This window comes from Crocodylus porosus, unplaced genomic scaffold (assembly GCF_001723895.1).
Source record: "Crocodylus porosus isolate Cpor-Errol unplaced genomic scaffold, CroPor_comp1, whole genome shotgun sequence".
In the NCBI taxonomy this organism is placed as follows: domain Eukaryota; kingdom Metazoa; phylum Chordata; order Crocodylia; family Crocodylidae; genus Crocodylus; species Crocodylus porosus.
In genome coordinates, this window is record NW_017728913.1 from 1,674,531 (window position 1) to 1,697,689 (window position 23,159).

General features: G+C 40.1%; 1 protein-coding gene across 1 annotated transcript in view; it reads right to left on the bottom strand.

Moving 5' to 3' along the window:
• Positions 1 to 955: 955 nt before the first annotated feature.
• Positions 956 to 23,159, bottom strand: part of SLC7A11 (solute carrier family 7 member 11) — an 83,619-nt gene continuing 61,415 nt past the window's right edge. Inside the window, exons 7-12 of the mRNA XM_019534353.1 lie at positions 17,427 to 17,550; positions 15,982 to 16,085; positions 15,408 to 15,504; positions 13,647 to 13,796; positions 8,912 to 9,089; positions 956 to 3,325 (exon numbers count right to left, since the gene is read on the bottom strand). Of these exons, the coding sequence (XP_019389898.1) occupies positions 3,258 to 3,325; positions 8,912 to 9,089; positions 13,647 to 13,796; positions 15,408 to 15,504; positions 15,982 to 16,085; positions 17,427 to 17,550 (721 nt within the window). The 3' untranslated portion in view covers positions 956 to 3,257. The remainder of the gene's footprint in view (positions 3,326 to 8,911; positions 9,090 to 13,646; positions 13,797 to 15,407; positions 15,505 to 15,981; positions 16,086 to 17,426; positions 17,551 to 23,159) is intronic.

Sequence of the window (23,159 nt, forward strand, 5' to 3'; positions counted from 1 at the left end):
CAGGAACCATAACAGTTTGGGGTGTTGCAGCTATCAATCACCTCCTTTACCTCATTTATGCCTGTGTAAAGCAAATGCAAATCTTTGAATGAAGAACTGAAGCTCTAATTTGATAGAGCTGTACTTGGACAGTCAGGCCCTGAGGAGTCTGTTCTTGAAGGGAGAGATTCTCTCTCTCACACCCATTCTAGCTTCTTCAAACTGCAACAGAATATGGGGATATAAAAGCCCTGGATCCAGGCAAAGGAAAAGGCGCTAGTGCAAGACAGCAGCTTCAGGATTTTGTATACCCATTCTACCTCTTCAGCCAAGATCAGAGAAAAGGGGGTAGTTGCTTATGATGAGAAAGGCATACCAGCAGCAGGCCAGGCTCCTATAGCATTATGGAAATCCTAGAAAGCATTTCTGCACAGATTGCCATGATTTAGACTTGCTACTGAGAGCGCACAATGTTGCACAGAGCCAATACGAAGTGGTCTAGAACAGAAAGAGGACAAAGGTGGATAATGCTCCCTGGATCCCTGTTCTTGGCCTCTGAGTTCTGTGCTGTTTATCTAAAAGAAACAGTGTTTCATCTGACATCTCTAGTTAGGTAGAAATGTTATTCCCATTACTTCAGCAGGAGGTCTCCCTGTACAAGGACCAGCCCTGAAAAGACCAACACATTCAGAGAGGATTAAGCAATACTTCCCAATTAGAGATAGCCAAAAAAGGGATATGAGGGTCAAAAAAGAATTTAAAAGTTTGACATCCTGAACCTGGAAATCCTTACACACAACAGTAGTCCCATTGTCTTGCCCTAAATATAATGTTTTAGGGGACTGTGACTTAAGAATCTGAAGATGGCGCTTCAGAAAAGATCAACAGCAGCATTGCATTTTACAGGACCCAATGCCTGCGCTCTTTTGCATCAGACTTCAGAGCCTAATAAATGTCCTTAGTTTGGATGTATTACAAGTCAGTGAATATCCCATTTAAATATTTCTTCCATCAACATTGTATAAATTCATTAAATTGAATCATTAATTAAAATCATAAGCCCCCCAGTACATTTTTAAAATCACATTAAGTTATTTTACAAGTTATTTTCCTGCTCCTAAAATATACAATTGCACAATTAATGAATCATAGGATTTCTCTTAGGACAAAGTAACTGCTTCTGTGAAATTAATGCCAGTGAAAAGTGATTACTAAAAGAAACTTTGTAACCCTTATAAATTTTAACTTTTTAACAGTGTTACATTACTTGGTATTTCGGTGGGTCTTTTGCATAGAAACATGAGAGGAAGATAATTACAAACAGCAAACATATGTAAACCCACAAACAGGCAGGAGAACTCAAAGACACATGCAGGTTGTGAAGGAATTTTAAAATCATTGGGCCAAATCTTATTCTACCTAAGTGACCTTAAGTTAATGAGTGTACACATATTTCATGGTAGTCAAGTTCCTGAAAAAAATACCGTAACATGCCTACTTTTGTAGCATCCCGTCATCTTAGCTTTAAGACTAAATCACAAAAAGCAGCAATCAGGAGGATCCATCTATGATTGGCACTAACTGATTTTTAGATTCAAGCAGGGTAGAACAAAATGACATTTAGATGCCTAAGCCAACACAGGTGCCTAATAAATAGAATAGGATCTGACCTATGCTGTTTTTTAAATTGAATTTGTGTCGGGTTGACAGTATTCCTTATAGTGGTTTGCACGCTGGTAGGACATCCTTCAATTTTTATTCATTTGTAACAAAGGTTTTAAAGTAATGTGATCTTCTGAATAGGCAATAATTTTCCAAGTAGTGTATTAAATATTTAAGCAAAACATATTTAACATAATAAGAGTAAAAACTTACCCTTACCCTAAGATTGGAACAATCTTAAAATACAGAACCACCCTTTTGGCCCTTGAAATATTTCAGTGTCAACTACCAAAGTATTACTAATAGGAGAGGATAAAACTATGTCACAACTCAGCCATAGCTTAATCCAAACCATAAGCTGAAGGTAAAACTTTTTCAAATTCAAAACAGGCCGTGTTGTTCATTCTCTTCCCCACATTTTTGTTTATTCCTTCAAATTTCAGTTTCATTGGAGATGGAAATTAGGAAAAAAGTTTTGTAGAAACACCTGATTTTAGGCCTTGGATATTCCAAAAAAGATTGAAATATATTTTAATAAACTACCCATATTTTATCTTTGTATCCACATCAGAAACTTGCACCTTCTGTAGTCTGCCTTTCACCTACAAATATTACATTTGGTCTAAAACTACAGTCCATACTGTACCTATCAGTTGCTTCTACTAACCAACTGTCATAGAAAACATTAATGGGAGTTTTGCCTGAGTGATAATGATAATTGCACATCTAACAGTTTGAAAGCATTTACCTAAGCTTGAGATATTTCCTGTACAAATAAAAAGCAATTCTGATAGAACCAGTCGTGACTTCAGGACTGCTGGGAAATTATAACTGCAAGGAATTACTATCCCAGGCAAACTTCGGTGCCTCTCTTACAGAAAATCAACATTAAGCCTCAGAAGCTATTCTAATTTTCTGTATTTTTACAAGCTGTAGAAATGGAACTATCTTCTCCTTAATCCAAATGAGTCCTACCAAGCCACCACACAAAAGTAGGTGAAAGCACCATGGCTCTAGTTGCGCTGCTACTACTCATGAGATGAAGAGAGGGCAGGTATGGGTACAAAATGGAGTGAGAGAAAGAATAATGTTGACCAAAGCCTTTTGCTACATAGTTCTATTTGACCATTTTCATTAATAAATGTTAGGTTCATCATGAACAGGGTGTACAATGTATTCATCCTAATATATCTGACATAAATACACTTTTCCAAAATGTCTGTTCACAATGCAGTAAAAACCCCAATTTAAAGTACTAAGCGTTTACTTAAGTAACATATTTAAAAGGAGAAACATTAATGAGATTTTTTTCATCCTTTCTTCTCATTTCCCATCTCTAAGAGGGAATAAATGTGTACAATAGCCAAAAGAAACTTGTGCTTTCTGTTCTTATTGTAGCAAAAAACAAGCTACTTTTTACATACAAACTAACTTCACAAAGGCTTAGGAATATTTGAAAGGTCCAGGCCTGGAAACTTTCATTTTCAGGCTACTTTAACTGTAGTTTGATTCTGTCATTCACTGAACTTTAGGAAGGGTGGAGACATGCCTCACACTCCCACCTGAAGTTGAAATGGGGCAATAGACAAACACATGTTTCTTCAAGAGATAAAAGATCATGATTTCTGGTCATCTTCTGGTGGGACAACTTCCAGGATGATCTGCAATGTCAAAGTTATCCTGTCTGCAAAGATAAAAGGAAAAAAAATTAGAGATGCAGGGAAGTAATCAGAAAGATCAGCTCAGTGGAACCACACAGTTTTGTGTGTTGATGGAAGCATTTAGATGTACCTATCATAGCATCATATAACGTCTAATTAAAAGCATTCCACCCTTGTTATCTTTTCTAACCTCATTTTGATGAACTCTGATCCAAAATGACTCTGTTTCCAATTTTAAGCATAGTAGTGCTCTGAATATTGAAGAGGGGCACCCATATTTTTAACTTAAACAATACTTCGGGAAAGTGATTCTCTGCCCAGCTGCTCAGTTCAAACAACCAGTTTTAATGTTGAAATATAGGGCCAAAGGAGTTCAAAAATAGTGAGTATTACCTATATTTTGTGCTAAAATGCACTTATCAAGGAAAAAGAAAGAAGAAAAAGGCAAAAAAAAGGAAAAGGAAAGGACTTGTAATACTTCCTCACTACTGAGGTGACACCAAGAAGGAATATCACATTCTGTTTTATAACTTGTGCTGTTAAAGATGAGAGCCATCAATGCACAAGATACTTCCATTTTTGTGGCTTTCTTAATTACATTACTATCTCACAAATAGGAGCAAATTATTAAAATAATTAATTGCAAATTACTGCAGTTCAGCTCCCGAATAAATACAAAAAAGCCCAAAATATCTACACAGATAAGTCTGATATGCAGAAAATCCCCTTCGCTGCCACTTCATACCAGTATAACTGTTTTGTATGTCCATGGCACAAGACTGCGGACAATCAAATAATCAATCACCCTTGATTTCTTTCCATACTGCACTTTCTTTCTGTGTGTATGTGCGTGTGTATATGCATGTGGATATGTATATTATGGTTAGGGTAGGAAGATTTTCCACAAAAAATGCTTTGATCTGCAGCCTGGATTAAAGAAGTAAGCTGTAAGCATTAAATAGTCAGAGTATTTAATTCTTAACAGTGGCTGGAAATATTGGGTCTTGTGTATACAACCCCTCCCCCCCCACAGCCCTCTAGCAATAAAATTGATCATTGCATCCACTTTAAAACCCGTTTTTCACTTCCAGTACAGGGCTCAGTTCAAGTAAGCTGTCACTGAGCACATGAACAGCCTATACAGGAGCTCTGATCCGATATTTATAACCAGAGAATAAAGGCTGGGAAAAGAAAAGAAACCTTATAGCAGAAGCAGTGATTTCCTGGACATGTATGTGACAGAACATGTATGTGACAGCATAAATCTCCTATGAAGTCCAACTTCATTAAGATAATGAGGAGAGATGAAGTGAACACATATTACTGCTACATCCTGAATGAGCAAATGGCACCCTCTGATGTCTAGAAATGGCTGTTAAAGTAAGAGTTGTTATATGAATAGCATATCTACTTCCTGATTCCTGAGAAAATTCCAACAACAGAAATCTTTCTGGGACAGGGAGCATACAGGCATTCACCTGCAGCTCCTCACTGTCTCCTGCTCTATGCATCCTCACCAGACAAGGGGAGTGAAGCAAAAGAGGAAAACACCTAAGCCTTCCCTGGACCAGGGTCACTCCAGTCTGAAGGCCAGGTGGGGAGCAGCCCCCTTAGCTCTAAGTCTCAGAGTGTTGCAGAGGCAGCAGCAGAGTAAAGCCCTAAGCCCAGTTTGAGGAAAGACCTGCTGCTCCCCTCCCAGACCAGTCCAGGGGCAAAGCCCCCCACCCACTCCTCAGACTGGGAGCTCTGGTCTGGAAAGCAGGTAGGAGGCTTTGCCCCACTGCTCCAGCCCTATCCTGGACCAGACTGAAACGTAATGTATTAAGTATTCACTCTTGCAAAATATTCTTTCTTGCAAAGGAGAGTTTCCAGTTGGACACCTAGATCTTTCTCCTAGAAAGGGCATGTTTCCCCAGAAGAAACTAAGTGAATGCTTGTACACTCATAGTGTACACTGCTCATGACAGTCTCAGTGGGATATCAACTAAATGTATTTTTCTAGGTAAACAGAATACAGGAACTTTGGACTGGAATGACTTCCTGCTACTGCAGACACCCACTCATTTAATCCTTTTATAAGCTGATCAAGCTTCACCTTAATGCCAGTTAATATTTTTGCCCCTACTACTCCAATATTGAGGCTGTTCCAGAGTATCACTTCTCTGAAAAGAGACATCTTCTAATTCCCATAATATTCTTGTTCATGGTCATTATTTGTTCTTGTGCTAGCACTGTCCTTTAGTTCAAGGATTCTTCTCCCACCCTCATGTTTACTCCCTGTTGGATACAAACGTAGTATATTCTCTCTCAGTGTTTGTGTTGCTAAAAAAATCTTTTACTTTATTTAGATTATTTTCAAGGTCTTCTTTGCCCTCATCATCCTAATAACTCTACACCTTTTCCAGTTCAAGTTATATTTCTTGAACACGGCATAAATACCTAACTCACCTGAAACACATATACTGTTTTCTATGGCTGCATCAGGTTGGCGGCTTTTTGCCACCATCATCAACTTCTACATCTTGGTCTTTCTCATCCTCTGTTGTTTCTAACTAAAAAGCTATCAGCTTATAACTGAACTCCGCCTTGTCATTCCCCTTGTGCATAACCTTGCACATTGTACAAATGAATTTTATCCCATTTCTGTTACTCCAGTCCTCACAGTCATATAGTTCTGCCTCTTCATTATGATATTCCTCTATATTAAGAATGCCTCCAAACACCGTGTTAGCAACACATTTAATGAGCACCCATTTTGTGAGCCAAGGCCATTAAGGAAAACATTAACAATAAATTATTCTAAGACATACCCCCGGAGAGTCCACTAGTAACCTCCCTCCAAACTAATACTTCCCCTGCGGCACAATCCAGTACCATCTCTTCTTTAGCCAGTCTCTACCTTACAACTGGCATACTAAACACCATCTGTACCATGTCCCATGTGTCACGATATCATATGTTTTACAGGACTCCAGATACATTAGATCCTATTTTTCCCACATCTAGCAAATCAGTTACCTTTTCAAAAAAGGGTTATTGGATTAGTCTGGCATGATCTGTCTTCGGTAAACCCATGTTGCATTTTCTCATCTTTTCTATCTACCTCCATAACTTTATTGTTCTCATCATTTTTTTTCTGATATCCTTGCATGTTACTGAAGTCAGGAAAATTGTCTGAATCACTTTCCCTGCCCCTTGCCCCACCCTCAGATCTCAGAATAACATCTTAAATTAACTTATATCATGCACGTAAAAAAATGGTCTTTTTTCTTAGAGTGGAGCACTATCAACTCCTACATAGTGGGTATGTCTACACAAAAGACTGACTGTGCAGCCACTGAATAATACTGCACAGTAGCACATCACAGCACAGACAGTGCTTAAAAGATATTCGCTAGTGTTACTGAGCAGTAAGTCAGGTAACTGAGCATTTATTTAGTACTTGCTAATACTAAATAAATGTACAGTAACCATTGTGCAGTAGCATCTCGTGTAGATTCACCCAATATCATTTTTTTTACTCCAAGGATATTGCTTACTATTTATTCGAAAACAAAAAATAGCTATTTAATGAGTGGGCTCCCACCTCCCCTTCACTCCTAAGCTGTCAGCACTGGTGATCTTGAACTACAGTTGTTATTATGGGAATGATAAAGGCAATGTGAACAAGCTGTTTCACCCACTGAGTGGTGTCTGTCACTCTTCCAGCTGAAACAGCACTGTGTCTGTAGGTGTCAGACCAGCATCTGGCTTGCTTTCTGACATGAGAATCCTGTGTTATCCCAAGTACTAGAAGATTCATCTACACTAACACAGCTGACAGAAAAAGCTTCAGATATATCCAGTCTACCTTAAAAAGAATATTTTTTCTTTTGCCCGCATAATGTAGTTCAATACTGGCATCCTGTGGCCACAAAGATTCAAGTAACTGTGTTCCAAAACTCAGTGCACACAATTCTACTGGTTAAATAAGGAAATGCTTTCTAGTTCCTAAATATCAAGCCTAAGACATGATAAGCTAATACAGACATCAGCTATTAAAAGCAGTGCTGATTGATTGCTGTTTGGCACAGTGCCCTGTTATATAAAACTGGCTCCATCTCAACAAGTGCTTTTTTAGAACAGGTCTGTGACACAAGCAATGACAGTAAAGAAAGAAAGGAAGGATTATGGCATAGGATCCAATAAATAACTTCTTATTTTAAGGACTACATTATGATATCAGTCTATTGCCTAGCATCTTAACCTGCAAACAACCCAGTTGACTTCATAGAGAATGCCCCAGATTTAGGGGCATACTCAGCCTCAGTTATCAGGAAGAAACCTGGCCCTATCACAAGTAGGCTGTATGCATACAGCCTTTGCAGAGGTGGGGAAATCCTTTGCTTTTCATCTGGTAAAGTTTAGTGGAAAACCAAATTTTTGTTGAAATCTAATTTTTATGGATTTTTTTTTTAAATAGTATTTTTATAATTTGGGTGGGGAAAGCAAGTTCCCCCCCACAATTTTGATTAACAGTCATCAACCATTTCTCAAATCTCTCCAGAAATCTTGCTTATATTTCAGCTTGCACTTCCAAAAACTTACTTTCTTTTGTGGTTGCTCTTCACAAAACACAATTTTTGGCACCAGAAGGAGAGACGGATTTTTACCAAACTGGTCTCTTTTTTTTTTTTTTTTTGTAAATCAGAAGTGCTTCAGATATCTTCTCAGAGGCACAGCAACACATAGTTCCAGGCCCTGGGCCATGCTAGTTACTACCGTGCCAACTGCAGTGACATAATTAGCCATCAGTGTGGTCGCAGCTTTTTTTGTGTTCCCTCCTTCCCTTCCCCCAACACTTGCACACAAAGTAACTGGGGCTGCTGCCCAAGTTCCTTCCTTAAGTTATGCTACTGTATCAGTTCTTCAATAGGTGAAAAACTCCCAAATACTTTTGAAACATCAAAAATTGTATTTAAATTATTTTCCTTGGTTTGTTTCAAACAAACATGTCAAAGCTAAACTACTGCAGGAGAATATGCTGAAAGCTATTACAATAGAAATATGTATCCAATTGTGAGAATGATACATTAGGACCAATATGTCTAATCTTATAGCTTTGTTTTCAATAGTTCTTCAGAATCATATACCTGAAGATTGTTTTAATAAAGGACTTGAGATTTTGGCATGCTCTAACCTTTGTTTGCACAGAGAACACAGAAGCAAATCTATATTCATGACAATGATATTTTAGTTTTCAAAAACCTGTTGTTCTGTCAAGGAAATGCTTCATTTATTAAAGTAGGCAAATGGCTAGGGGAGGAAGGTCAATGACCTGAGTCAAATGGAGTCAAATGGGGAAGGAGGAAAGGGAATTCAATTATTTGAAATGCCTTTTGTTTCAGAAAAATGCCTGACAGGCTAATTGTTTTAAAGAATGGCCTTGCTGTAAACATGGCCCTTTAATTAGTTGGTATTTATTTTAACTGGTGAAACTGTGGTTATAGCATTTGACTGAAGAGGAAGGCTGCACTGCTGTCACTAACAAAACCAACCGTTGTGGAATAAATTAGGATTCTGGGCAGCAGAAAGCTTGCCAAAAGAGTCCCATAACACCATGGGCTTACCTACAATCTTTCTGAACCATTTTGGCTTCTTATCCCATACGATAAAGAGGTAGTAAGCTGGAACTCCAGTCAGGGTTATCACAAAACCAATCCCTGTATTGAGAGGATCAGAGCCAAGTGATAGTGCAGCCATGAAGAGACAGGTGAAGGAAAACAATGCTGGAATAAATAGCGGCACCTGAAACACAAATCAAAAAAGATATATATTTCTTTGTACAAATTACCTATATATCTTGGTCATGTATAGAAAGTCAGTGTATAGCAGTGTAAAACACTGTAAAACTTGGCTATCGGATGACAGTGGTAGTTAATGTACCATTAAATGTAAATCAAATCAAATGGTTCTGCAGAAATACAGGTGTTTAAAATATGCATTTGAAGTGACAATAACTAAAGAAAGCAAATTAAACAAAGTGTTATACAGTAAGTACCATAGATGTCTCTTAATTACATACTAAAACACTACAGTACTTTCAAGCCTTAAAAAAAAGAAGGGTCATAAATATGTTACATCCTCAAAAGTCCCTTCTCCAGGCCTCCATTATAGAAGTGGCAGCACTAACTATGGTAAAGATTTCCTCTTTGATAATTACCAATTAGAATCCATTTTAAGACAGAGAAAGAAGCTCAAAGTCACCAACTATCTTTTAAAACTATTAAAATTACATTGATTTTCTTCCAGAGGTAAAAATCAAAATCTAGCAGGAGGAGGGCAAATTAAACACCATTTGACTGCGGATAAAAAAATTTGATAGCATTATGCAACTGATAGCTACTGGAAAGTACTGTTTCTGACAACATGACTGATAACATTATCAGTGTCATTTTGAAAGTGGAAAAAAATAGCAATATCAAATTAATTCTCTCAACTTACAAGAACAGCACTGTAATCACAGTCTTTACACCTCTTTGAAGGAAGTGCCTCCTCATACTGCTTAGTGAGATGGCTGGTGTAATGGAGAATTCTCTAGAGAGTTCTCTCTTGCTTTAATGCCTAAAAGCACTACCGTTTCTATACTGCAAATTGTGAATGTGTTTTAAAGATGAAATCAAAGAAAAATAGACTAAGCAGTTGACATTCTTTGTATGTGTGTCTAAAAGAATGCAATAAAGGCACATGCACGCGTGTGTACACATGCATGCACACATACACACAGTGTTTTATCTGTAAAGCAAATTTTGTATTTTTATTTCAATAGGGAAGGAGTCTGCCACTCTTACTCACATTACAAACAATCTTGCTGCACAAATAATCCCAATAGCTCTATTCCCATAGTAAGGTACTACTTGCATACTGAATACTGCTTACATAAGGACACGTGGTGAAATCCAAGTCAAAGACTACTCTGCAATATGGGGCAGATTTTCAGCATTATGTTCTGGGTACGATTTAGTGTTTACTGATTACTGCACTATAATTCTGAGCACAAATACCTGCAGTTAAAAGTCTGCCTACCTTTTTGTACCCCAATTTGGTGATGGGCAAAAATTAAGGATCTATATCTAGATCAAGAAAAGGAGAAAAAGCAAAACCAAATGCCCATCCCTTATATCAGCAGTTCCTTAACTAAAGGAACTCTGATACCCAAAAAGCACCCAATTTCCCCAAGCTAACAACCAACAAATGGTATCGATATGCCTCAGCTTCTTAGTGACAACTGTACTTGTGACTAAGTGCTCCATGGTGGGTGTGTCTACACATGCATTTATACATACCTAAACTTAACGCACCTTAACCTAAGGTGCATTAAAGCAATTTAGGCACACATCTACAGGTGGATGCCTTAAGACGCCTTAATGCAGTGTGCTGAGCAGCCCTGGTCAGCACCCTGGACAGCCCCCAGAAGCCCGCAGCAGCCCAGTAGCCAGGTGGTGCAGCCCAGCACTGGTTGATGGGGTGGGAACCTCCAGTCGCCCCAGACATGGTCAGCCTGGCCCTGGCCCTGGCTCTAACCATCTCTCCATACTCCTGCCTCCCCAGCATTGGACAACAGTGAGTGATAGTGAAGCCCACAGGGCTCCATGCTGCCACCAGGCCTCATCAAGAAGAAAAAATGGTGGGTGTTGTTCTGCAGAGGAAGGGAGCAGTGCAGCATGGCCAGCGCCTTTCCTAGTGACTCCCCTGTGCCTCTTCCTTGGGGCAGGTCTGCTGACCAGGCAATGCAGCCCTGCCAGGGTGGAACATCTAACTGCCCACTCAGGATTCAGATGCCCTTAGGAGCTCCTGTTGGGGCTCCCACCCGGAACAGCAGATGGGCTGGGACTGTGTCTGCCCCAAGCGCCCAGCACAGCTTTCCCTGTTGCACTCATCTCTGTCCCAGGCAAGTGCCTGGCCTCCATGCCAGACACGGCAAATGCAAGGTGGCATGAGCTCCTGGGGGCTCTGTGGAGCTCAGCCCAGGCAGGCTGGGTGCAATGATGGTGGGGGTTCAGCTCTTGGCCCACCTGATCCAAAACTGAGTCCCCACCTGTGTTGCACCCAGCCTGAGCTGTGCAGAGCCCCCAGGAGCTCACACCACCTCTCCCACACACAGTGTCTGACATAGAGGCCAGGCATTTGCCTGGGATGGAGGTGGGTGGAGCAGGCAAAGCCATGCTGGGTGGTGGGGGCAGACACAGTCTCAGACCACCTGCTGTCCCAGGCAGGAGCGCCAGCATAGACTTCTAAGGGCACCTGAATCCTGTATGGGTAGCAAGGTGTCCCACTTCTGCAGGGCTACATTGCCCAGCCAGCAAACACACCCCAAGAGAGAAGCACAAGGGAGCTACCAGCAAAGGTCCTGCCCACACTGCACTGACCCCTTCCCTTACAGAACAGCATCTACCACATCTTCTTCTTGGTGGTGCCCAGCAGCAGCACGGAGCCCCATGCACTCAGCTTCAGCCCACTCAGTCACATAGCTTTAAGGTGCCTTACAGTATCTAAATGTGGGTTAATGCACCTTAATCAATCAAACTTAAATTTGTTACTTGCTTTAAGCAGGTATTAAATTTAGGCATGATTCACCTAAAGTTGCCATTTTTAAGGTACATTAAGGGCACACACATTTAGACCTGTGCCCTTAATGCACCTTAAAAATGGCTAATGCATCTTAAATTACCATGTGTAGATTTGCCTGGTGACAGCTAAATAAAAGCAACTTAGTCCTGCTTCTTTCAGGCATAAACTACCACAGTTCAGCTCTTATTGTGGGGTAACTTTAGGGACAGAAACAGTTACCACAAGGCAGTTCAGAAACAGTTAAACCCTATTCCCTGTTAAATCACAGAAAAGTCCAACCCTCTGCTCAAGATAGGATCATTCCAATCCAAATTATCCCATACAAATCCTTCTCTAACCAGTTCCTAAATTTATATTCTATCCTTCGCACACCTATAAGGCACATTGCCCAAAGACACCAAGAGCACCCTAAACTGCCACAGGTAAAGCAGGGGAACAAGGGCTGCCAGTGTCCCAACAATGCAAGGATTGTTACAATCAACTCAAGAGATCTAAAGCAGAGGTCCATCCTCTTCCCACAGAGGAAGGCAAATACCCCCATAGTTATTGATGACACACAGGGGGTGCACACATGTGCACATGCACCCCCTGAGCATAGCTGTGCACCCCCTCTGAAAAGGTGCCAACAACACTGCCAGCAGTGCCTGTGGGTGGTCACTGCTTGCCACACCCCTCCTCCCCCTCGCTGCTGACACCACTGGAGGCACCTGCAGGTGGTCTGCAATTGCCACTAGCTGACGCTGTCAGTGACATATGCAGGTGGTCATCAACCACCAGTTGGTGCTTGCAACCCCCCACCCCCACCACCAACAGCCCCAGCTGTGGGAGCTCCCCACTTGCTGCTGCCATGCTCCCACTGCTGACAGCACCAATGACACCTGTGGGAGCATGCCATGCCCCCCCAAGCCTCTGGGGGCACACGGTGTTCATGCCCATAGTCCCTACCCATCTGACCATGGGGTAAAATTTCTTCTTGATCCCAATGTAGTGATCAGTCTAACCCTGAGTGGAGGGGCAAGATCCTCTAACCAGGAATCTCCAAGTCATGGTCCCAGCAGAAGCAGGAGCACTGACACATCCCCAGCCATGGCTGCAGCTGACACCTAATGCTTTTTCAGACACATGAATGGTTACCTTCATCATATGAAATTATTGGAAAAAGTGCAGAGACTGCTGCCTTAGATGTTTAACTACTAATGTTTGTGGCTGCATCAAATTCTGGTTCCAGAAATGTGAGTGCAATTATTTACACAAAAGCAAAACACACATTGAGGACCAGCTGAAACCCTGGCCAATGTATACCACCCTGAGACTGACTGTGTAGTATTAGGAGGTATTTTCATACAACCTGCTGGAGCACTAGTGCTTCACTTCCTTAACCCAGTGCATATGTGAAATGATCAAACATCTTCACTTTCACACAGCTGCCTAACTATAATCTATAAATCCTCCTCTTCTAACCTCATCAACAGTGAGTAGGAAAGACTTCTTTCCTCTGGAGAGAAACATGACTAGATTAAGAACTCTGATGAAGAGCAAAAATGCTAAAGACAGGCATGATGGGAATCTTAATCCTAGTGTTAAAGAATACATCTGCTATTAACTCATCTTTCTTCCAAGAGGTTAATACTTTATTCCATAATATGTACTTCTTTGCCATCAGGCTGTGGACAGAGGCAAGGGTAGGTACAGGTTAGAGAAACTTGTGTAAAACATTAAGATTCTGGAGGTTACCTTGAAAGGACGAGGCATATCAGGACATTTATATCTGAGATAAATCAGCCCAGCAACTGCCAGTCCAATAAAAAGCCACCTGGCAAAACTGAGGAAATTCAGGAGATCCTCAAGTTCACTAGTGAAGAGCATTATCATTGTGAGAGGATGCTGTAAAAGAAATTCAAAGAGCAGGAGAATTTTTATCGACCAACCTATATTATCTACATCATCATCTTCTATTTATATGCCCTTTAAACCAAAAGCACTCACAAAGTATACACATTCTGCACACTTGCAAAATGCATCTTCTTCTGGCTAGAGAGTAGAAGCTAACTGTCCCACAAGAGGCTGCAGAGCAGAAAGAGCAGGGGAAATTTTGGTCAGCAGCAAGAAAAATAGCTTCCCTTTAAAAAAGTGCCCCAAGATCTTTAATGTCTGCATAAATCAGAAAGGAGCTTATTGCATGCCTAAACTTGTACTTGGAGTTAATCAATTGTTCTGAATTCTAAACATGTTTTTTTCATTACTCCAAGGATTTTGGTAAGAAATAAACATTTGTACCCTGGATCAAAGTGTATATAAGGGTAAGCAAGGGACATTCCAAACAAGTTAAGTATCACAAGTTAATTGGCAACCAGTCAGCTCAAAGTAAACATGTCTAATAAAGTCGAGCCTTCAGTTTTTGAGGCCTAATTTAAAAGATTCAACTTATGTTTTTCTGGAATGAAGGAACCTTGGCAGTTCTGCTAGCAGGAGTCACATTGTGCTTGTGCTTGTACCCCACTGTGGGGTTTGTCAGGAGAACTATGCTGAGGAAGTGATGTGATCTTTTGCAATATAGACCAGGGCTATGGAGCTTCTGCTCCCATGGCTATGGTGTCCAAGCCCCTACTAGAGGTGTGTCATGTGCCATCAAAAGGTTTTCTTCTGCCTTTGCAATTACTTAACTTCCACTGTGTGGGGAGTCAGTGTAATAGAAGCATTCTTCTATTGGCATAGCTGTACCCACAGTAGGGGTTCTGCCAGCATAGCTTCATTGGCTGGAGGGTCTAATCTTTTTGTGTCCCTGGTCCATCAAGATATGATAACAAATCTTTGAGGTATAAGCCAGAACTAACACTTTTCTATAAAAATAAGTGTTCAGTGTGTACACAGAGCCAACTCGTAGCTGTGACACTGCGTTGGTAACAGACCCATCACCATACTGCTCAGTTCATTTCCCTTTTTTATTGCCCCTTCACAGTTGCTTCTCTGATAGCTGTCTTTTTAAACACATGCTCTCTGACTCTTTAATCACATATGCACTGCACTGCTGAGGGCTCCCACTCCATTATCTTTGCATATAATTGGTTGTGTTTTTCACTGTAAGGTGGCTATAATGAGTCTTTAGTGTGCTCTCAGACACTAGTGTTTAGGTGCACTTTCAATTAAGTGCGTGTGAATTTTATTTCTCTATACCCTTTTCTATGAGAATTTGTTCTCTGAAAGGGGACCAGCTAATAATTTCCTTTCCAAATCCTTAGAAATAAGGCATAATGAGAGATGATTTAGATACCAGGCACAGAGAGTTAAGTGCTACCAACAAGATGCAGAGGAGGAGGCAGTGGAATAGATCACTTCAGAGTCTCATTCCTGTGTTTACTCCCCTCTGCCCCTAACCAAACCCCGAAATATGAATAAATAAGCAAGACTCAAGCAGAGCCCAAGTTCTGCTTGAATCCTCCAGCACAAGCCTATAATATGCAATCTTGGGCAGGAACATTTGTTTGCATGATTTACCAAAACAATGACAGCTGGCAGAGGAGTGTGCTTGCGGACATGAATCATGGAGAGAATTTCTGGAAGGTGACCCTCACGGGATGCAACGTAGAACATCCTGATGGGAAATAAATGTGGAGAGACTTTAAATACCCTTATTACAAAGACAAGTCACAGCAGAGATGTAGAAAACAGCAGTACCCCTAATTCTGATTTGAAAGTATCTTTGGAGAAGTCACACTCAGAAATCAAAAGCAAAAAGTTTCTGCACTGTGTGTATACCACATGATCAGTCTTTAACACATAGTTAATTTTGTAGTATTTTTTTACATTTGTCCCATCACATGAAATAAAGAAATAATTAATTTGATACTATCCTCAATTGGGATTGCTTCTTAAAACAATTCAATAATTTATCAACATATTAAAGCCCATGCAGGCAAAATGGTAAATCTTCCCAGACAATAAAGACTCTAGCAGCCAATGTTTTACAATATTTAAAAGGAACAAATCTTGCTCTCATCTATCCTTGCTTTGGAGTCCTGTCCTAACCCTTCCATCCATATTCTCTTTAATCATGTTCATATCTGCTCACCTGGAGACAGCAAATATGCCACCATTCATAGATCCAAAGCAGGAAAGAGCGACAAAAATTGGGACAGCTAAAGAAAATCTTCCCATTAATTGTTCAGCAAAAGTCTGGTAAAGAGAGAAAGACATGAATTCACTGTTCTTACCAGAAAACAACAGAGACAAAAATATTATTTTTTAAGCATTAATCATATCCCATTGTGCAACATTCACTGACATACTGTGCTGTACATTTGTCATCATCTCTTGTTAAAATTGGAGTCTGTCACTCTCATAGACTAGAAAGCAACTTACTTGTGTCTATTTGCCAATTAAGCCAAGGCAGATTGCCTGAATAGTTAAGTCATCTTACAACCTACAGATGTGAGTTGGAGGCTTGTTCTCCACACATAATGAAGACTGTCCCAGTCTACCCAGCTGTAAATGAGTGCCTACTCTTTCATGCTAAAGAGGAAAAGATGGCTTGACACGCTAGCCATAATGGGTGCCTGTAGACATGCAGAGAAGTTGCTCTGAAGCACTAGTGAATTGGAGCAGATTTGATTAATGTAATTAGCACACTCCAACAGCCTCCATGCCACATGCATTCAGAGTCCCTGTGCTTCAAAATGGCAGCAGGGGTACTTTAACTAAAGCTCATCAAGCAAGCTTTAGATAAAGTGCCCCTGCTGCCACTTTGACGTGCGGGGCACTGAATACACGAGTCTCTGTAGGCACTTTAATTAAAGCGCTCAACCCCACACCCAGAGCACATGTACAGATGCCCATCATTCCTAAATGTGTTGTTCACAGCTAGGAATGATTAACAACAAGAGCTAGCTGATTTGGTTAAATAATTAAAATCAACATGGCATAAAAGTGATAACGCTGGCCTATGTATTGTTTAAATATGTATTACTTAAAACATGTTATCAAGAGATTTTTTTGCATCCTATAAAGGAGACTTAGTCTGAATGGATCAAAACATAAAATAATCTACATTCTTAATATGTAAGAGGCAAGGATTTGTGTGGGTGGTATCTTTTATTGGACCAACTGTAGGATTGAGAGAAATTTTACCAGCTTTGAATGCAGTACACTGTACCATGATGTGTATGTGAATATATTTACTTGATCAGAATACAGAAGCCATTAGAAGAACAATTATCATCACCACCATCTAACTATTTGCCAGACATTGAGCACATGCTTAAGTCCCACTGGCTTTTTTTAAGTTACCTGAGCTAATGTTTTTCTACGATCTCCCAAAGCCTATTAATCAATAAACAATCTATTTCAATTCAAAAAGACTTAAGCTTTGTGAAACCAGAGCCTTAAAGAGAAGCTGAACAAAAGAAATCTGATTGTATATTTCCTGCTCTTTTTATCCTTATTTTCAGAAGAAATCAAATACAACTAAATCTGTTATAGCCAGCTGTATAGATTTGTATTTTATCCTCCAACACTTACCACTGCCACTGCATTTGAACTCAGCAGTTCCTCAGGACTGATTGTTGTGAAATAAGCTATATTTGTTAATACATAGCCAAGTGTGACGGTAACCATTGAAATGCCTATTGCGAGGGGTATATTTCTGAAATACACAAAATGGTTTGTTATTCGTAATATGCTAGCCATTCCTGGAAAATGAAGGAAATAAGAACACCAGGGAAAGCCATTTGATCCCTGCCATTCATACCTCAAAAATTATGCTCAACATGCATACATGTGTTGAACTAGAAGTATTGCAATTAGAAGATCTAAGTTAAAACAACAACAGCAGCAGCAACAATAATACCCGCCAGTTCCAAGCATCTAAACTGAGCAACCTGGAAAATACTTTTTAATTATGTTTATCTTTCACAATGATGATCTGGACTTTATGAAGATACATGCCAACAGAATTTGCCTCAGAGATAGCAAAAGAAGCATGCAAAACCTTGCTATCTTTTCAGTATTAATGGAAAAAAAACAACATGAATAATAGTGCGTGCCTAGCTCTTATATGGCACCTTCCATTGTTAGATCCCAAGGTGCTTTAAAAAGGAAATTTTTCATCATTATCACTGTTTTAAAGTAGCAACAATGAGAAAGCAATAGGCAAGGAGACTTGCCCAAGAGCTGGTAGAACTAAGACAAGAAACCAGGTGACCTGAATCCCAGTCCACCAGATCACATTGCCACCCTTGCAATGATGTCCTCTAGGTCAACCCATTGAGGGATTCACAGGTAATCCTGAAGAAACACATGATATTAGCATTCCCTCTGAGAAGGGAGCTCTTGACCAATGCATCATGGTTATTTTCCCCAAGCATAACGACCAGGATCTGTGCCCTGAATAGCAGGGGTTGTAGTAGGGGCCAGGCCAACAGCGGGGTTTGGGCCAACCATGGCAGCAGCAGTGGCTGTTGTTCTTGTGCCCCAAGTGGATGCCCAGGGCTGGTGTTCAGATCACTATTACACTACTGTCTGCCCCCAGCTGACCACGTCAAAAGTGGTTTTGATGGGCAAAAAAAGGATGTTATAAGTAGGTACTCTTCTGTGAGACACAGAAGACAATGTCAACTCTAGGACTTAAGAGGAAAGATGGGGAGTTCTGGACACTCCAAAAGAAAATGCTACCACAACCATGGAAGGAAAATTTCAGCCATCTCAAACAGCATGAACACCCATGGGATTCAACACAGTGATCTGTTACTTGTTGTAATTTTTAAGAGTTACAGTGCCATTCCTGAATGAGAATGTAATAAGGATTTTCTTGAGAGCCAGTTATCATTTTTCACACAGATCCTCACTAATAGAATGCCTTTACAGCATTTTTAAGTGGAAATGAGGCTACTGAATAAGACAGAGAAAATGAGGTTGGTGTGTTACTGCACCACTTCTTGCCAGCATTAGAAATCAGGGTGATTAGTGCTCCATAGATACATAGTTAAGATGGTCATGCAATACCACATCACGATGAACATGATGCTATTGCATAAGCCTAGTGCTTTTTCAGGCCCACCGTCTCATTTAACAGGAGAAAAGACCCCATTAGGTTATGTCATTCATTCAGTGTTGGTGGCAAAAACAAAGATGAGAGCATGCAATATATGCAAGTACTATAGTGTTATAATATCACACACTGTTACTACACCCGTGCAAATATTTTTATTATTATTATTATTATGAACCATATGGGGGGGAGATGGCATCAGATTGAGATTCACTTGGTTTTTTTGGTGTTGCTCTAATCTAAATGAAAAATGTCACTGTGCTTGACATAAAAGGTAGTATCAGACCTAAAACTGAATATTTTACTTTGTTCACTTATAAGAACTGCAATGGCAACAAAGAGTTAAATTTACAAAGCTACAAAAAGAGGGTGAGTGTATTTTCCAGTCCCCAACCCATGGCCAATAACTTATTCTGAACCTTTTCCTCAATATGTTCCTGCTGAAGCCATTCCACTTTTTATAAAATATCTTGCATTCTTTGAAACAGAGAGTGAAAATGATGTGCTGGCCTTCTGATTGGGATGCTCCTTGGAAGATACGATAGTGGAGCCTGGCCCTGCTCAAATGAATGTTTATTTATAAAACATGGAATGCTCTTAACATTGGAGAGGTTGAGATCCCCCTTCCCTCTGCCCCTGGATGGTTAGGGTGCTCTCCTAGACCTCGGGACATCTGAGTTTGAATCTCCTAGGATACAGTAGGAAACTGAAATTGATTGTCCAATGCCATGGACAAGTACCATAACTAATAATTTATTTAGGAAAAGGGAATGCTTCCAGGAGTTCTGCGAACAGGGCCTTGGAATTGTATTCCCAGCTGAATACAGCTTGGATTTCTAAATAATTTCAGGTGACTGAAATCACATTTTTAGCATATTTACTATCCATTAAAATATTCTGCCCAGCTCTTAACTGTTAACACCATACATGTGCCCCCTATATACTAAGTATAATCCCTGTTCTACTCTCTTGATTTTAGGCAACCTAAACTATTAACTTTCTGAGCTAAGATTGTCTCTTCTGCATCTCTTGTACTTATCAACTTTTATAGTATCTAGCACCATAGGGTACCTCATTTTAATATAATTTCCTTTAAAATAAAATTGTATTTCAAAACCAAAGAGGAAAAAGGCACTTTCAAACCTGAGCATACTTAACACACTGAGTCTTGGCTCATTATGCTGAGCAGTACTAACCCCTGTTGATAGCAAAAAAACATAACTAGTCAGCAAGTGCTATTCATTATACAGCCTGAAGCCTGGGACTTACCACGTTCCCAAAAGTCTTGAGCCAAATAAGAGGTTTTGTGACCTCTCAGCCCTGAGTGCTTTTCTGTAAAAGCAGCACTCCACCAATACCTTCTTTTCTCTCCCAACATGATCAGGCTTTCAGGGGGCTTACAATACATTAGCATGTAACACCAGTAAGTGTGAGATAGAGCTTGCAAAAGGTGAGTTTAGACACAAGCAAAGGGGCAGTTCCATGATTTTAGGGATGAATAATCTTGCTTCTTGTTGACACTTCAGTTTAGAGTTACACTTTGTCACCAAATCCACCCACAGCACACCAAGGCTGATATGAAGGTTTTGTTAAATTACTATAAAAGAGCTCTAAAAAGGTCTGTGCTGTTACTTAAATTGAAATGATCCTTCTCCACTTGCAATAAGATTCCTTTATTTGCCTTACCTAATCTTTTCACTTTTAAGCGAGCTACAAACTCTAATGCAAAAAGAAGAGACTGCAGTTGTAATACAATATCACAAGTGAGCATTCCTTGTGAAGTAAGTTAATTAACTGCTAATATAATGGATCTGCATCCATGTTAGGAGGCTAACATTTAAGCACTACATTTTGCAGGACTGATGATGTACCATTTATCTGTAAGGTCACATGAGGGATATGATATCTATAAGGCACTGAAAAGGTTAGGATACTTTGTGTAATGCTAGGGTCTTTCTTCTGGCTTGAAAATAAAGCTTTTTCATATGCGGAAAGCTGCCCAAAATATTAAGAAGAACTTGCAAAATGTTTAATTTCATAAAACTGTAACACGTATTGTTCCCCCTCCCGCCTTTTTTTTTGTCTTTCTCCTTTATCCCCTCACAGACACTCATTATTGGAGCATCTTATCAATGTCTTTTTTCACATATTCTTCTCTATTTCAGAGGTGTTGGAAGTTTGTCTTTTACTAGACCAACTGAATAGTTGTAAAAATTCTTCTTTACTTCCTATAAACTTCCTAAGGCCCAAAGTACAATGATTAGATCCAGACCACGATGGGACAAGAAATGTAAAACTGCCAATACATCTCCACCACTCCCACAATAACCATGCCCTACAACAGAACCATCACCATTCCTGGATCTTAAACCTGCACCTCCAGAAATGGAATATATCTCACCCAGTGTGCTGAATGCCTTGATGGAAACTATCTAGGAGAAACCAAACAACAACTACATACCAGAGTGAATGCACACTGAAAATCTCTCAAAGACAAAAATACCCAGTTATCTGTGAGTGCACATTTCTCACAACACAAACACTCTCTCTCCAATCTCTCAGGTCTGATCCTCAAAGGGAATTTACAAAACACCTTTCGTAGATGAGCCTATGAACTTCACTTCATAAATCTGAAGTGGATTTTTTGAATACAAAAAATCATGGACATATAGGCAATCATTGGATTTATGTCACATTATAACCTGCCTGCCATCCAATAACTCCAGGTAACTTCTCTACATTTTACCAGCTACATTTTATCACCAGTCAACATTCCCTCTTTTATTTCCCCACCACCACCTACCTGTCTCACATCCATTAACTCCTATCCCCCTCTGATCTTCCCTGCCATGTATTTGCATTTTCAGAACTGCATTTTGTATAGTGGCTTACACTTCTATTCGATCCTAGAGAGTAGACAAACACCAGCAGACTCTCCCTATACCAGAAGAAGGGTGCTTGTGCCTGAAAGGAACAATTTTTCCGGCTATTCAGTTGGTCTAATAATAGATATCACATTGTTACCTAAATAATGTTTCTTCTCTATTTTAGGTATTCTTCTCCCTCAGAAAGGACAAGCAACACCCAAATTTAATTCTCTACCAAACTGCCACCTCTAAAATTTAACTTATTTTGCTTCTGCTCCCGATAAATTAAATAAGCTCAATGTAGAATAGCCTTGAGTATTAGAAATAGTTGACCTATCAACTTACTGTTACAATAAAAACCATACTTTGTTGCAAGGACTGCAGTGATCCACAGGAGGTTTCTAGGTAGACGTGATTGGAATTTAAAGTTTTTCATGAAAAAACGCCAATTCACTGAAGCTGAAACATTTCCCCCAAACATATCAATTCTGATGCAACTTTCACCAGGCAAGGTTGTTCAGGTTCATCTCAAAAGCCAACCAGTTCAGAATTCCCAGTCAAAAGCAGACATTAGTATAGTTCATAGCATACTCACCTGGGATAAGAAACTAAAATTCAAGTCCATGGCCTGAATCAAGCAAAACAGAAACATGAACTTGGGTGTCCCATGTAGCCTGTGAGTACCCTACCATGAGGTAGCTATTAGCTATTCTGGGATGGGCCTCTTTCACATTTCTTGGAAAAAAGACACTTTTCAAATTCTGGATTCTATCCCAGAACTAAATCTTTAAAACTTTCACAGGACTTTGCTGTACCCAGCATACCGCGTGGCCAATCTGGGATGTGTACCATATGTGTAACAGGAAAATAAAGGCTCCTGTTACTAGACAGGGAAAAACACAGCAGGCTAGCTGGGCTATGGAGATAAGCAGGCAGCTGGAACAACACTAAGCTGCAACCTGAAGGAGCAATGTGTCCATTAAACCTAAAGAGGAACATCTGTGCCAAGGCTAGAGAGTCACCTGACCTAAAGGGCAGCATTAAAAGTCATTGCCTGGAGAAAGGCAGGGGGAAGGGCTGGTGGTTTAGAAGGGACAGGACTCTTAGTAGGGCAGGTGGCCTGAGACACCCCAGCATGCACCAAACACATGAAGACAGAGAAGTGAGAGTCTGTGGAGTAGTGGCTGACCAAATATTTGATTTACTCCAAGTGGAGGGGGAGGCTTTTGGTTTTTGTTTTTTTACAGCCTGCCATTGGAGGTGGTTCAAGCACCTACATTGAACACCTTCAAGAGTAAATTGGATGCTTATCTTGCTGGGATCCTATGACCCCAGCTG